Consider the following 15,838-nt stretch of genomic DNA (forward strand, 5'->3'; position numbering starts at 1 on the left):
ATAATAGATGGTATGTTGCTTCTTCACTTCACAGGTTCGCCTTGTCAGGAGTCATTTGTGGAATTTCTTGCCTTCTTAATCGGGTTGGGACCATCAGTTGTGCTGTGCAGTCGTCAGGTTGGTACACAACTGACAGCTCATTTAACAAGTGTAGAATCCATATTATGGCAAGAACCAATCAGCTAATTAAGAACATTACTTGAAGAACTGAAGGTCAGTCAATTTGAATGTGTCCCCAAGTGCAGTTGCAAAAACCATCACATGTTAAAATGAATCTGGCTCACATGAGGACTGCAACAGTAAAGGAAGACCCAGACTCATCTCTGCTGCTGAGGATGAGTTCATCAGAGTCACCAGCCTCAAAAATCACAAGTTAACAGCACCTCAGATTAGAGCCCAGAGAAATGCCACACAGAGTTCTAGTAGCAGACACATCTCTACATCAACTGCTCAGAGAAGACTGCGCCAATCAGGCCTTTATGGTCGAATAGCTGCTAAGAAACCACATCTAAGGAAAAGCAACAGGCAGAAGAAATTTGTTTGGGCCAAGAAACACAAGGAATGGACATGAGACCAGTGGAAATCTGTGCTTTGGTCTGATGAGTCCAAATTTGAGATCTTTGGTTCCACCCGCTGTGTCTTTGTGCGATGCAGAAAAGGTGAACGGATGGTCTCTACATGCATGGTTCCCACCGTGAAGCATGGAGGTGGAGGTGTGATGGTGTGGGGGTGCTTTGCTGGTGACACTGTTGGGGATTTATTCAAAATTGAAGGTACACTGAACCCGCATGGCTACCACAGCATCCTGCAGAGACCTGCCATCCCATCCAGTTTGAGTTTAGCTGGACAGTCATTTATTTTTCAACAGGACAATGACCCAAAACACACCTCCAGGCTGTGTCAGCGTTATTTGACCAAGAAGGAGAGTGATAGAGTGCTGTGCCAGATGACCTGACCTCCACAGTCATCTGACCTAAACCCAATCCAGATGATTTGGGATGAGATGGACTGCAGGGTGAAAGGCAAAAGGGCCAACAAGTGCTCAGCATCACTGGGAACTCCTCCAAGACTGTTGGAAAACCATTTCAGGTGACTACCTCACACTTATAATTGATACACATCAGCCAAAATAAACACTGACACTGATGTTTTTGAAAGGCCAATATCTGACTGATACAACTGATTGATCAGGATCAGTCTGAATCCAATCCCCTTTACTTCACTAATTTGACAGATGTCTATGAACAGAGTTCATACAATCATGTATAAGCTGGTAAAGTCATGGAATTTTGAAAAAAGGAACTGAAATCGAGCCCTCTTATTGAAGGGGGGAGGCAAAGTCATAGAAATTTGCTTCACGGATACTTGGAAAAATATCTCATCTTGTTTCAAAATAGTCTGTATCTTTCAAGAAGACTATGGTTTTTCATTGTTGTTGTCTTCTACTTTAAACTCCTCCACCTGAGGCATGACCCCCCCTCAACCTGGAGTGGGCAGGCCACCGTTTTCCAGCTGAGGACAATGGCCGCAGACTTAGAGGTGCTAATTCTTATCCTAGCTGTTTCGCATTCGGCTGCAAACTGCTGACTGAGGTGTGAGATCCCCCAATAGTTGGAACACACACCGGTCCAGTTTCTTAAAGATGGGGACCACCACTCCGATCTGCCACTCCAAAGGCACCGCCCCTGATGTTCACGCAATGTTGCACAGACAACATCCAGAGCCTTGAGATACTAGGTGGGAGGAACACAATATTTTGGGGGCAAGATGATAGAAAGTCGGGTCAATAGGAGGAGCTACAATAAATTCGGTTCCTGATACAGTAGGCTGACTATCAAAATAAAAGCATATGTAAATAAGGGAATAATAAATAAAAGTACAGATTTTGTGTAATTATAACAACTCAAAACAGCCATGTTTCACATGCAATGATGTAGAGACATGTCAATCAAGACAGCCCTACAACATCCAGAGCCTTGAGATACTCAGGGTGGATCTCATCCACCCCTGGAGCTCTGCCCCCATGGAGTTGTTTCACTGTGTTGACCACTTCTGCTCCAGAGATTAGACGACCCCTCCTCAAATCCTCCCTCAGCTCTGTTTCCTCCATGGAATACGTGTTGGTGGGATTGAGGAGTTCCTCAAAGTATTCCTTCTACCATCCAGTAATCTCCCCAGTTGACGTTATTGACGTCAGCAGCCTCCCATCCCCACTGCATCTTCCCCTTCCACCTGATCAAACTCACCACTAGATGGTGATCAGATGACAGTTCAGCTCTTCTCTTCACCTGAGTGTCCAGAATGTACGGCTGCAGATTAGATAATACATCTATAAAATCGATCATAGACCTACAACCTAGGATGTCCTTGTGCCAAATGCACCAGTGTCCTTATGTTCGAACATATTGTTAGCTATGGACAGACTGCTTCTCCCATAGAAGTCCAATAACTGAACACCACTCAGGTTCAGGTCAGGCCTGCCATTCCTCCCAATCACGCCAGGTGCTTGCGCATGTGCCCCTACCCTGGGCCTGGCTCCAGGGCAGGTCCCCGGTAACCCTCCAGGCTGGGTGCACAATCTCTTTGTTCTTCTTTTATTTCCCATGAAGGGTCTTTTGAACCATTGTTTCTCTGGCCTATGCCTTGGACCAGTCTGCCTTGGGTGACCCTACCAGGGGCAAAATGCCCCAGACGCCATAGCTAAAACTTCTCCACCATGATAAGGTGACAGTTCCAGGAGGAGGGAATAATATCTGTTTTGGTTAATTTTAATATAACCAAACAGTTTGTCATTAATTTGAATCAAATATACACTTGTAAAATTTTACATGGATTTCTGGGTTTATTTTTCATGGGTAGAGAGATCTTGATGATTATTTTTGTAATACCTGAACTACATTTTTTACTTTTATCTGAGTGCTACTGAAATTGACAGTTAAGTTATTGCTTTTTTTTTAAACCACTACATTTAACCCGAGGAAGCCATTTTGAGGGGATTTGAAAGTGTGGATTATCTAATTGTATTCCATAGAATACAGAGATTTCTGAAGAGGGAGTCACGAATAAGTCAACTGTGGATGTGGCCTCCACTGTTATGCAACACTTCCTACTACAAGACAATCACTTATCAGACCTAAAGATGCACGTGCTTTCCTGTCACTAGGCTGTTTTTAAAAAGTGATCTATGCAGGCATGCTGCCTGTATTATACTATGGAGGAGATGCCATTAATAAATGAATAAGTAAATAATGAAATACATCAAGTACTTGAAGAATAAATAATCTTTTTGTTGGAAAATTATACTACTACTATAACCAATAATAACAATAATACGAATACTAATACTAATACTAATACTACTAATAACAACAACAACAACAACAACAACAACAACAACAACAACAACAAACATAAGAGGGTCTTTGCCTGAAGTACCTTCAGGCTCAGGCCCTAATAATAATAATAATAACATATGATAGCGGTAATGTCGTCAGGTTCGCAGCAGTTCATAAACGCTGACCTATACAGACTCGTCCCTCTCCCTCTGCCACTCCTCCAGACCCCGACAGCGTCATTACGTCACTCTGCATCCCAACCGAGACCAGTCGCAGCCATTTTACTGCACGAAATAAACTTCAATCTCATTGCCAGGGGGAAAAAAAAATCTCAGAAGGTTGTTCTGCTGACATTAATGGATGTATCATTGTGAAGAGCTCAGACGCCACCGGCTTTACGGCTTTCTCTTTTCGGTAAGACCAGAGACATCTGAAGGTGCTGTCTTGTTTTTAGCATATTAGCCTTAGTTAGCTATACCAAGCTAACTACCGTAAATGTAAAGAGGTTGTTGATAAACGTCCGTGATGCGCGGACAGAAACCGCACGCCAGGCTCAGCAAAATCACACTGCAAATCGTGGGAAACGAGTGACTGAGTGAAGAATAGGGTTGTCTTTAGTGGTAAAACGGATTACGGAATACTGTTGATGAGCTTCGCCGGTTTTATGGTTGGCACTGTCTTCAACACACTCACCTGTCAGAATTCATGTCTAGCCAACGTTAGCATGTCCCACACCCACCGGCCTTTTGCGATAACATAGGCTCAAGTGTCATGTCGCTCAGAAATACCTATGTAGGTACATGTATTTTGGCCGTTTAAGTTAGCTAGTTGCCAAGTTATTATTCTATGTTACGGTACGGTTTGTGTATTGTTTGTTTATGTAGTTTGGTATTAATAACTTGAGCATGGCCATTGTGAGTTTACACCTTTGTTTATTACTGAGGCAAAAAGGCCGCCTGTGCGACACAAACCAGATGATGTTAGCTATTTGCCTTCCAATCGATGAAGTGAACAAAGTGAGGTAGTGCTGCAGCAAATCCAAACAGGTCAGTGTGAGTCATACTTGCAGGCAGGACGTTTCAGAGGCGGCCTCATACTGAAAGTGTGAATTATGAGGGTAAACCTAAACACCAGGCATGGCAGAGTCATTATCCCAGCGGCACTGACCACTGTGTGTTTCTTATTTCAACCTCCTGTAGTGTTACAGAAGGACTGTTTGCCTCGATCAGTTCAGACCAGCCTTTCCATGAGTCTCCTGAGGGGGGATTAAATGAAAATGAAAAATAATGTAACAGATGGGTTGTTTGTATTTAACTGATTTTGTTCTGTGTCATACATTGTTATAAAAGTGATTATATCATGGACATTGGATATTCATAGAACCACATTTGTTGCAGTCTGATTCCAGTACCCATCTGCTGATACCAATTCTGCTTATTTTCTTGAATTTTATCATTATTGTTGTAATTTAGGCATTGTATTTATGGGTACCATGAGGCTGTAGTATACCACACTCAGCACTTGTTGTTAAAAGATCAAAGGACTTATACAAATTGAATTGAACTGAATTTAAAAGGAATTTCAAAGCCAATTACATTATTTGACCTGTATGGATTGTCGCCATGTTGAGTTAAGGCTGGTTCATGATCAAGCTATGTAACTGAATTGAGATATGTCGTTAGGCAACATCATTCTAAGAATTGATCACTAATGCTTCGTGCATTGAATTGTGACAAGTCAGTCTCAGGGGTTACTGATGTCCTGCCTCAAAACCAGAGCAGTTTATTCAGATTGTTTTTTTCTGTTGTTTGTCTGAAAGTACTTGTGCAATAAACTGGCGTAACTCTACATTGCTGGCAACCCACCCTACATCTATCTTTTAACTGCTGGACTAGTCTTTATTTCATGTCTTTCCTTGGTTTTGGCATTCACTCAAGTCACACATGTTTTTGTCTCCGTCAGTTCCTTTTGTCCTGTTATTAGAGAATCATTGTAGCAAAGTGCACAATAGCAGCCAGGAAGGAAGCAACAGCATATGTGTGTCTGTGGGAACAGAGCAGAACGTGGCTTCTGGTGAATGAGTCGCACTGATGTCATCAAGATTACAGCACACATTTTTGTTGGACGAGATGTGGCCTATTTAGGGCCCAAAACAGTTGACACAAGCTTTAGTTTGGCACAGAGTGATGGTCGCGCTATGTGAGTGCATATGGGTTAGGTACATACATATATTATATTACATTTGCACAGCATCTCTCACTTGTTTAAAAGATCCATAAGGTCAGAAAATTACTGTTAACATTTTCAGTAAGTACTTTGCTGACTTGCAGCATTAAAATACAGTATGAAATTAGATCAGTTGATAGTCATTGGATATTTTCATTTAATCAGATTTTGCTTCGGAGACATTGAGTCATTTATGTCAGAGGATATCTGGTGTAGATAAAACTCATTATTTGTAGTTGATAAGCACATGTGTTTTTTTTAAAGTTGGATATCAACAAAACTATATTTTTCCATGTGAAGAGTATTTTCTGTAAACTGTTTCATGCTGTATATGTATGTCTGGTTACTGAAACCAGACTTGTAGCCTCAGTGAGCAGTTTAGTATCCCTTAAACCAAGCCTTCTGCTGTTATCTGTTAATTTGTGTGTGTGTGTGTGTGTGTGTGTTTGTGTGTGTATTATCACTGGAAGTCTCTACAACTAGGGCTATTTGTAGCCAAGTTAACCTGTGACCTTGTCACGTCAGTACACATAGACTGGAAGGCGGTGTCTTCTCTGTGTTTTTTCCTGTCCTGGATACATGCCCCTTCTATTTTAATTTATAAAGCATCCCGTAGGTTCACTTTATTGAGCTGACACCATAAGTGTGAAATATTTTGGAGGTCTGTTGTCTCAAACGTTCCCCCAAACATGGATTTGGTGGAGGCCTTTAGAGCGTCAGCATCACACCTTTACTTGTGGTGTTCAGAACTTTATAAGGTATCTCAAATGCTTAAATAATTCAACGTGGTCTTGAATGCAGATAAAAATGGTCAAACTTGAGGTTACTTTCTCATGCCCTTAACTATCCCAGTTTATCAGCAGTGTTGAGATGGTCATGTAACAATTGGACACTGTGGACTCATCAAGAAGTGTGAGTCAGTAACTCACAATACAGTACTATCAGAAGTATGTTCAGGATAGCAGTGTCACAAAACTGCAATGAAAAGACAAAATGGCAGTGGAATGAATCTGTTTACACCAGCTGTTTTAATAACTGTTGATATTTAGCACCAGTCTACTGGTATTGCATCCTGATATATTGGATCCACTCCCAGCATTGATAGTGTTCCTTAAAACGACAACAAACTGAAGTTTCACTGGGCGCTGCACCCTATCACCACCAAATATTAACAAAGCAAAACTGTCCAAAACATTTGTTAAAACTCTCGAGTGTATCATCCTCTATAATCTACATTGTCTTTAGCTATCTGTTGTTGTATTTACCTCAGTTATCTACAAAAATGTTGATCTAAATACAGACAAGCTTGGGGCAACCTGCTAGCATACTCAGCTGAACTAATTTGCTCAGGCTTGTTTACAGTAACAACGAACGACATCTTATATAGTTTTTTATTTTGCTCATATCAAAGTTTTTGTGGATTACTGACCGTATGGCTGGACAAAGAAGACATGGATGATACCGTATGACGTGTTTGAGAGTTTATTAAGAAAAATGTTGTTAGTAGTTGGTGACTATGGGGAGGCATTAGCTTTAAGTGAAATATATGTGGCTGGCTCTTTATCCATGTTGGAGTTATAAAGAAGTGCTGCAGCAGGGACAAAAATATCTTTGCATGCTCAAAGCCACAATTAGTGATTGAGTCCAACCAAGATAAAGTTTGGGGTTAAGCATTGCTACAACAACTTGAAAATAATATTACATCAGCAACAGCTATGTTTTTGTGAGGATAAATTGCAAGACGCTCTGTTGACTGCTGTAGATGGTTTGCGTTTCCCTCACAGTAAAGTTCACATTTGGTGTTCCATCAAAATAATGTTACTTGTATGCAAACATCAAGTTTTAATATGCAAAACGAATCATCATCCACATTGTGATACATGTTATTTGCAGGGAAATTTCACAGTTCTATCCTCGAGGTTGTTATCATAACTCATAGAGGCAGAAGGCCTCCTAAAATTTCCATATTGATGACACACCTTGTTTTAAATGGTCCTGAGTGGCTTAAGATCTGTATTGAAATCGGCCGTTTTCCAACCCAAGAAGACAAAGACAAATGTGATAAGCTGCTCATGGTTTCTTCCGCTTCAGAGGCATAGATACTCATCACCATAATCTTCATGGTTCTGCCTCTCTGAAAACATTGTTCACTGTGTCATATTGCCTTTGTACCAGTAGTAATCAGTCATGCAATCAGTATAGATTCATCAAACCTTTCACAATCTTTCTGCTCTCTCCCTTTCTCCAAACCCAACCTCTGTTTGTCTTCCTCACTGATTGAGTTGAAGGTTTTCCTCTGGTGGTGACTTTTTATTCTTTGAGCTTGTTTGTTGGCAAATGGGCGGCACGGTGGTGCAGTGGTGAGCACTGTGGCCTCACAGCAAGAAGGTTCCAGGTTCGAGTCCCAGCTCGGGCACGGGATCTTTCTGTGCATGTTGTCATGTTGTCCCTGTGTCTGTGTGGGTTCGGGTACTCTGGCTTCTTCCCACCATCCAAAGACATGCAATTGGGGACGAGGCTGATTGGATACTCTAGGTGACTGAGTGTGAATGTGAGTGTGAATGGTTGTTTGTCTCTATGTGTTGGTCCTGTGATGGACTGGCGACCTGTCCAGGGTGAACCCCGACTCTCGCCCGTTGACGCTGGGATAGGCTCCAGCTGGAGGGGGGGGGCTGGAGGCTGGAGACCCTTAATGTAGGAATATGCGGAAGACAATGGATGGATTGATGGATGGAGCAAATGGCATGACAGATTATTGAAGGCCTTTTGCTGTAACTGAAGTATTCATCTGTGAATGTCTGCCTGTACAGTGAAATACAGGGGATTTACAATGCAATGACCTTGCGCATCATACCCAGTGGCAAAATAACATCCTAGCCTCTGGCAGAATAATACATTACTTGTCTGACTGGTCATGTGACAAACCAGAGAACAGCCTAAACCTTTTTTATACAGTTACAGTTACTGACTAATCACTTTTTGTTGACCCCCTTTGATGCTGGTCCTGTGTGTACTTGTGTGTTGCGTACGTGTGCAGCACCCTTTGATGAAACACATGGTACTTGTTGCCTGTGCCATTAAAAGAACAGTTTAGGACAGAACCGCATACAGCACCTGCCATCTGGATCTGCTCTTTTTTTCCCTCAGGGCAGCGCCGATGTTTATCCACAATGCCTCGTCAGCCGTGACAGTTATTTGTTCCTTCCTTTCTCCCATTGCCCCCGATCACACTCAAATTTGTGCCCACCCATGTTTCTTGCTTTTATTGCTATTTCAAACAATTTTATGATTATTATTTTAATTTAATAGTGACGTTAATATTTGATTTTTCCCATTTTTTTAAGACCTGCAAGGATGCTATTTATTCCCTTAAGGGGGATTTTTTTTCACCCGTTACATGAATCCGTGGTCAATGACAAACCTGCTGTACCTGAAAAATCAGATATGTTGCACATGGCAAGTCACTTGCTGAGAGTCAGTAAATTGATCAATTTAACTCTTATCCAGTTTTCTGCTTTTTAGCTGAAGCACATTTGTCCCAAAAGCTTGTGATTGTGTGTCGATGATTGATTTGTATTCTGAGAGTTTCTCGCTGCAGACTGCAGTGTGATGCTCCATCTCTTTAGTAATCAGTATCAAGAGGTTCTCTAGTCTCTGCATGGCAGTCCCACCTCCATTGTCTTACAGATCACTGCAGGTTTTCCTAGCAACTGAGGAACATCACTTTTCAGATCCTTGTACAGCCTTGAATGTCAGCTAGATTCAATCTGGCATTTTAAAGTGCTCCTCATCGACCATTTTGTTCTCTTCTTCTGTTCTAATATGTTTATTCAACCAACACCAGTGTCTCGTTCCTAAGTTATTTACAGACATTGTGTTTTTTTGTGTTATTCTTCATACTTAATGCAGCTGCATTTATAAGTACTGTCCCATTGCCACAGGCTTAAGTGTTCAATATTGAAATTTCAGAGAAAAATTGGTAAATGGGATTTTTTTTGTCTGTAAAAAGCACTTGTGTGCAAAAGCACGGGGCTCTGCATGAAGTTGTACACAGACATTAAAGAAGAGGCTGCATTGCAGACAGAGAACCAACACACGTACTGTGAAATCTCCAGGCAGAACCACGCCATCTCCTAGTATGCTGTGTGAACCACACAGTAACTGACTCTGTTTATGCTATTATCATATGTATTATTAACACAATATTACTTTTTTTTAAACATTCTGAATATCAGGGATTACAGTATAAGCTTAGTAACACTCTGACTCCACACAACTTTAACATCACCAAGTCAATAAGGGAGACAATATGGAAATTGCAAATGCAAGTTTGACTTGGTGCAGACAATTCAAAGAAAAACTCCTCCCATTACATTGATCATAATCAGTAGGAAGGACTCACTCAGATATATGATTTTAGTGTCTTTTACTGAATAGCTGTACTTAGGTTCTGTCACCAGAAAACCACTTAGTTTGAACTGCTGAACATGAAAACATCTAATAGCATGGTGTTTTACTAGTGTATAATCATCATTAAGGGGCCAGAAAGTGATTGTGGGTAAGAAGCCAGTTTTGGAAGTTTTGCACTGAATGCTAGCAACACAAAGTCAAAATTACCCATATAGAGTATGTCCCATCATTTCCTGATTTAAACAAAATATCAAGTATTCTTAATACAAGTCCCTCAGTTTTACTCCCTTATTTGTGGCACCATTAGAATGCAGTCTGGTGATTTATAAAAAAAAAAAAAAAAGCAAAAACGTTAAGATTTTACAGAGATTTTTCTCAAATATTTTAAAGTACTTAATTACAAAGACTTTATTCACTTTTATCTTTAGTTCTGTAACTAGATGCCACATGGTCAGAACTTTTCCATAGGTCACATGTTGGTGAGGGTCCTGGCCTGACGACATCATCAAACTGAAGTAGAGTTGTGGTTGTAGCATGAACTAGTGGGTGCAGAAAGTTTGCCTGATGTAATAAATCCTGTTTGATTTTCATCAGAATAACACTTTGTTGTTTTCACGGGAGCCTATCTCAGTGGATGGATGGATGGATGGATGGATGGATGGATGGATGGATGGATGGATGGATGGATGGATGGATGGATAGATGGATGGATGGATGGTGACCAGTGGCATGGTGGTGGGGCCAAGACTCAACAAATCAGATGTTTAATTCAAACAGGACATGTAACAGCTCGTGGATGTGCTTCAGCATAAAAAAAAAAAAATGGGGGAAATTTGTTCAATGACTAATTTATGGGAATAATGGGAATTACAGCTTTAAATTTCAATATGAGAACAAGAGTGATTTTATTTCTTAAAGGCAGCAATGAAACAATGTTTGATCATGCAACATTTTTAGAGGTAGAAAAGCCATAGCTAGAGCAAGAAGTGGATTTAGTGTTTGTTGTGCTTGGATGTGTTACTAAGCACCATCATTCAACAAGCAGAATGAATGACATTTACGCATGCTGTAACCAAATGTTTCAATTTATGTCCCAATTTATGTCTGCCTGTGCCATCAAATGCCTTTGGCACTTAAGGGTCTACAGGAAGATGTATTGACAGCCAAAATCAACACCAGGGTGGTTAGTAAAGAGCTCATAGCCCCTGGAATGGCTAGATGTGGAAGCTACTGTAGAGTAATAAATAGCACCCATTTCAAACTGAGCAGACTGTCATCTGCTGGCTAAGACACTGCTGGGAAGCCATGGATACTCAATTGTTTGTTTTGCTCCCTGAAATGTTTCCGTTCCCTCTGTTTGAAACCACCAAAGCAACGTCATATTCCAGATCATGAAGCCTTTCTGAACAGAGAGAACATTCATGCGCTAACTGCCGTTGCGTCTCATGAGCAGTGGTTTAAAGTGATTATTCACTGTAATGGCCAACCCAGCATCTTTAATGAATAATTTGGGCTGTGACTGAGCTATTCCAGATGGCTGGAATAAAATGCCACCCTTAGCATTTCACCAGTTGGGTTAAGTAGTCATACCAACTGAATGGTTATTATTCTGAATTACTGGTCCTTCTGAGGAACCCACAAAATATCTCTGAGTGACGTGTTCCTAGTTTGCAAGTTCTTCTGTGAGAGGGCAGTTAGTTGTAACTCTTCATTCTTTTTCCCTTTTCCTTGTATCCACACAGGTTGCAGCACAACAGGACAGCGATCTATACACCTGTTGCTTGCCTGAGTCTAATCCCCAATTCTCACCTGAGGCAGGATGGAGCCCCAGGCCTCTCCGGGGAAGCTAGGAGCAGAGGGGGATTATAGGATGTCGTGTCTGTTGGTGCCCAGCCCCCAGAGTGAGGCAGTGACCCATGAGATGGAGGAGTTGTCACTGCAGCCCACACAGAGCCTGCCACCACTGAATGAACGCAAAAATGGTGAGGGCATCATTTATTCATTGCAAACAGGTCACCATTCTAGAAAGGAAAATTTTCAAGAGGTTGATAAAAAATACTGTTGTGTTGAAAAGACTTGGAGAGTCTGAGTGTTTTTAGTTTTATGTTGGGTTAGTGCTTTGGCTGTGATCATTGATTTCATTTCAGCATTAATTTGGGGTTTATAAAATAAAGCCTAAACATTTTGGAATGTATGCCAGTAATTAAGTGGTCAGTACATTATGTTGTCAGTTTTGTGTACAAAAACATAAATCTGACAAAAATGGCAATAGTTTTTAGCGCCACAATCTTGCTTTTAATGCCTCGGTAAGTGTATTCATTGGTACAGTCTACACAACTGAAATGTCAATTTTTATCGCAACTGTATGAAACTTCCTCGATACTATAATTGTGTATCACATAGAATGTAATTCTGTTATTATGGCTGCAATCTTAAATTCTATCAGCTTTTCTTATATGCACCCCACAGGGAAAGTATCGTCATCATGCTAGCCAGACTGTATGTTAGCATTTGATAATCCTAACAGTGTTGTTTTGCAGTCACATGTGACTGCACAGTGATGGATGGGGCTAAGTGAGGCGGATGCCTTTGCCAGTTCCTATTCATGACTTAGATGGCATCAGTTGGTCAGTTAGGGTGAAGTTCAGCAGCATCGCGGGAAAAATCCAAATGCAGGGTGTTTAGTGAAGAGCTACTCCAGCTCAGATGTATCTGTTGTGAATAAATGCAGGATTTTGTGTTGTGGTGCATAGTCGTGCTGCTGTCTTCAGGAGAGCACGGTAAAACGTTGTGACAGTGGAAAATGTCTGTGGAATGTCAACAGTAGTAGAACCCACTCATCATCCCAGCTTTTGTCATTTCCCTTCAAGGGAGAACACACACACGCACCTCATACTTTCCATCATTTGAGCCATCTCTAGCACTTTGCTGACCGCAGAGTTTCTTCCCGCATATTGGTTTTAACATGCAGATGTTAATCTGTCTACTGTCATGACTGTGTGTGAGTCCACTTGGGTTGCACGGGGCAGGAGAGCTGGAGTGCTGCTCCGTCAGCAGGGTAGAGCAACAAGAGTCATTGTGAAGTTTTTCCATCTGAAAATAAGTCCTGTGTTACATTCAAAACGTTTGTATGCTCGAAGTGTTGATGGCTGGCTCATACTTGAGCGTAAAGTCAGAGAGGAATGAGATGAGATAATCAAACTGGAATTTCCCTAACAGAGTGACTGACAGCTAATCTATCAGTCTTTGTTTGTTATAATGCTTTTTTTTTTTTTTTTTGCTTTAATAGGCTCTCCACGTGGGAATTGGCTCTATCTCAAGTTGGCTAGTGGAGGCAAACTGCAAACCTCAGACTTGGGAGAAGCTGCAGAAATCTGTGAAAGTTTGTTCAGAAGCCTGTCGTAAATGCATTTATTTGTATTATTTTTGGATTTCTGTCTTTGGTCTGACCTTTAGGTCTGAGTCATCATGGGTTGGTGCACACGTTAGGGTTAGCGATGTATCTGAAATGATGTATTTCATTGGCACCTCAGACACATGCCTTTGTTAAGTTATAGACTCAAATACCGTGAGCTTCAAGCCAAGGAATTGGGTTTTGCTAACTTGTACCAAAAGCACTTTGACCAGTATGAATTACAAAGTTAGATCCATATTAGTTCAGCTAATTGTAGCTAATTAATTGCGGGGTAGTGCGATAAATGATAAAGGCTAGGTTTACAAACAAATAATCACATTGAGGATTCCATTTTCTTAAATGTTTTGGTGCTTACATTGTAGTAAACTGTATCATGTTTACTATTAATTGATTATTGGAGATGACTATTTTTTAGTTTAATTTTTCTGTTCTATTCTACTTATTAGGGCCTGAGCCTGAAGGTACTTCAGGCTCAGGCCCTATTATGTTTGCTCGTTTTTTGACTAATTTCTGTAGCTGTGGTGCTTTCTGTTGAGTTTGTGAATTCGTCCCATCAATTCATGTGGTAGAGAAGTTTTCTGTCGCTCAGTGGTAAAAGAGCAGATGTATTTACATGCAGAACTGTTTGCATTGCAGGTTAGTCATATCGGCCTTGCGCATTTACATCACAAGCAATCATGTTGAATCATTTCCCCAAGGAATCAAGGATAATGTAGCTGATAAGAAGTCTAAATGAATCACCTAAAAGAAAACATAAGCCACTGCATACCAGTCTTTGACCTCGACTGAGTGTAGTTGTCAGGGACGAGCCTAAGGCCCAATATGACAAAACCCCTCTATGTATCTGTCTGTGTTACTTGGAAGTGGTATGGAGCCAGAGCAGATATGTGAAAGATTTGTGTAAATGTTTGACCACAGCCTGGTGACCCATCCAAGGTTTGCTCCACCTCTCACCCAAAGGTTGCTGGGATAGGCTTCAGCCCCCCCCCCCCCCCCCCCCCCCCCCCTATCCTTAACAGGATACGCGGTATAAAATGGATGGATGGTTTGGCCACAGCTCTCTAGCTAGACTGAAGGATCCAGTTCCTTAACCAAGTAGGAAGGAAGACACAAGAACATCATAGAATCTGGTCTTTTTTTTTCAAAAATTGTACTGCTGCTATGCAGATTCCTGATCATACATCACATGAGAAGTCACCTGGTCATGGAAGTTCATCTTCAAAGCTAATTGTGTAGGTTACTACATAACAAAGAAGGAAGTGAAAATAAAGAAGTTTATTAGAGGTTTAGTAAATTACTTGGCCTTCTCATCAAGGGTAGTAGCATAAAAATCTAAGGAAAATTACCAAACAAGTAAACCAAATAGGGCAGAAAGAACATTCTGTTTCTGAAACTAGTGGGGTTTTAAACCATGCAGAGAATGGGACAAAACCATGTCACCGGGGGAACAGAATGCAGCCTCTTTCAAGACATGAGTGAGAACAAAACAAAACAAACTTGTGACTCGCCTATTTCCTTTCCCTTTCATCCTTGTGGATAAAGAGCCCACGGTTGAACTCATAGTTGATGTTTAATGTGTGTAAATATCTCCGTCTATTTAATGTGACACCTCCTTTTCAAAATCAATGCTGGAATTGTTTGTGTTGTTGCCATAATTTTGCTCCTTTAGCTAGTTCTCCTTTCTTATTACAACGGCAGTTATAGCCAGCTCAAATGATACCGGTTCCTAATCTTCGAGTAGTTACAAGGAACCAGTATCGTCAGTCTGCTACATGTGACAGAGTTTGGGCCAGAAAAATAACAAAGTGGCAGAGTATGAGGGAAATAAGAGAGGTGGAAGACTGGATTGTGGCCAACCGTGTAATAATAATAATTTTTAAAAGGCAAGGAGCGATGGAAAAATAAGCGTGGGAGCAATCGCTGCTTGTTGGTTAATTCTTAGTTGCATTGCAGGTTTTTGGAGTAATTAATTGTGATGGGTCGATAGGGTATGATGATAAGTTGTATCGTGTAATGAGTAGGAGATGTGTTTGGTGATGTGTTGTTGTTTTTTTCATTAGTTTGAGAAGAAAATGGCTTGTAAGGAAGCAGAACAACTTAGCAGCTTATTTGCACTGTTCAGAGCAGGTGAAGCTCCTCTTTTTTATGTCCTTGTCATGGTCATTACTTGGGTAGGATGATGACCCTCTGTTCGAGCTTCTAAAGGTGGTCTGTCTTTGTAGTTGCAGAGTCTCGTGTGTAGATGATTACATACTGTGATATTTCAAAGCCAGTTGTCAGCCAGGGCTTTAGGACTGATGTTATCTGAGGTAGCTGTCAGCAGTGACATGACAAAGGAATCCCCCCTGCAACAGTCCGGTAATGACAGCATGGATGAGGCTGGTACTTCATCACACTACCATGCGCTTCTGTCAATGAACATGTGGTTGGCTGCAAAGCTAAATCATGACCT

At 41.1% G+C, this 15,838-nt stretch overlaps 1 protein-coding gene across 5 annotated transcripts in view; it reads left to right on the plus strand.

Moving 5' to 3' along the window:
- The first annotated feature begins 3,598 nt into the window (after positions 1–3,598).
- mrtfba (myocardin related transcription factor Ba) overlaps positions 3,599–15,838 on the plus strand; it is a 28,609-nt gene continuing 16,369 nt past the window's right edge. For 4 of the 5 annotated variants that reach the window (XM_086194707.1, XM_086194706.1, XM_086194703.1 and 1 more), the window contains exons 1-2: positions 3,599–3,749; positions 11,714–11,953. In XM_086194707.1, the coding sequence (XP_086050833.1) occupies positions 11,791–11,953 (163 nt within the window). In that variant the 5' untranslated portion in view covers positions 3,599–3,749; positions 11,714–11,790. The remainder of the gene's footprint in view (positions 3,750–11,713; positions 11,954–15,838) is intronic. The other variant, XM_086194704.1, reaches the window with a different exon arrangement.

The sequence above is a fragment of the Aulostomus chinensis genome, chromosome 23, assembly GCF_037954235.1.
Source record: "Aulostomus chinensis isolate RoL2024-O1b breed Wild chromosome 23, RoL_Achi_v1.0, whole genome shotgun sequence".
NCBI lineage: Eukaryota > Metazoa > Chordata > Actinopteri > Syngnathiformes > Aulostomidae > Aulostomus > Aulostomus chinensis.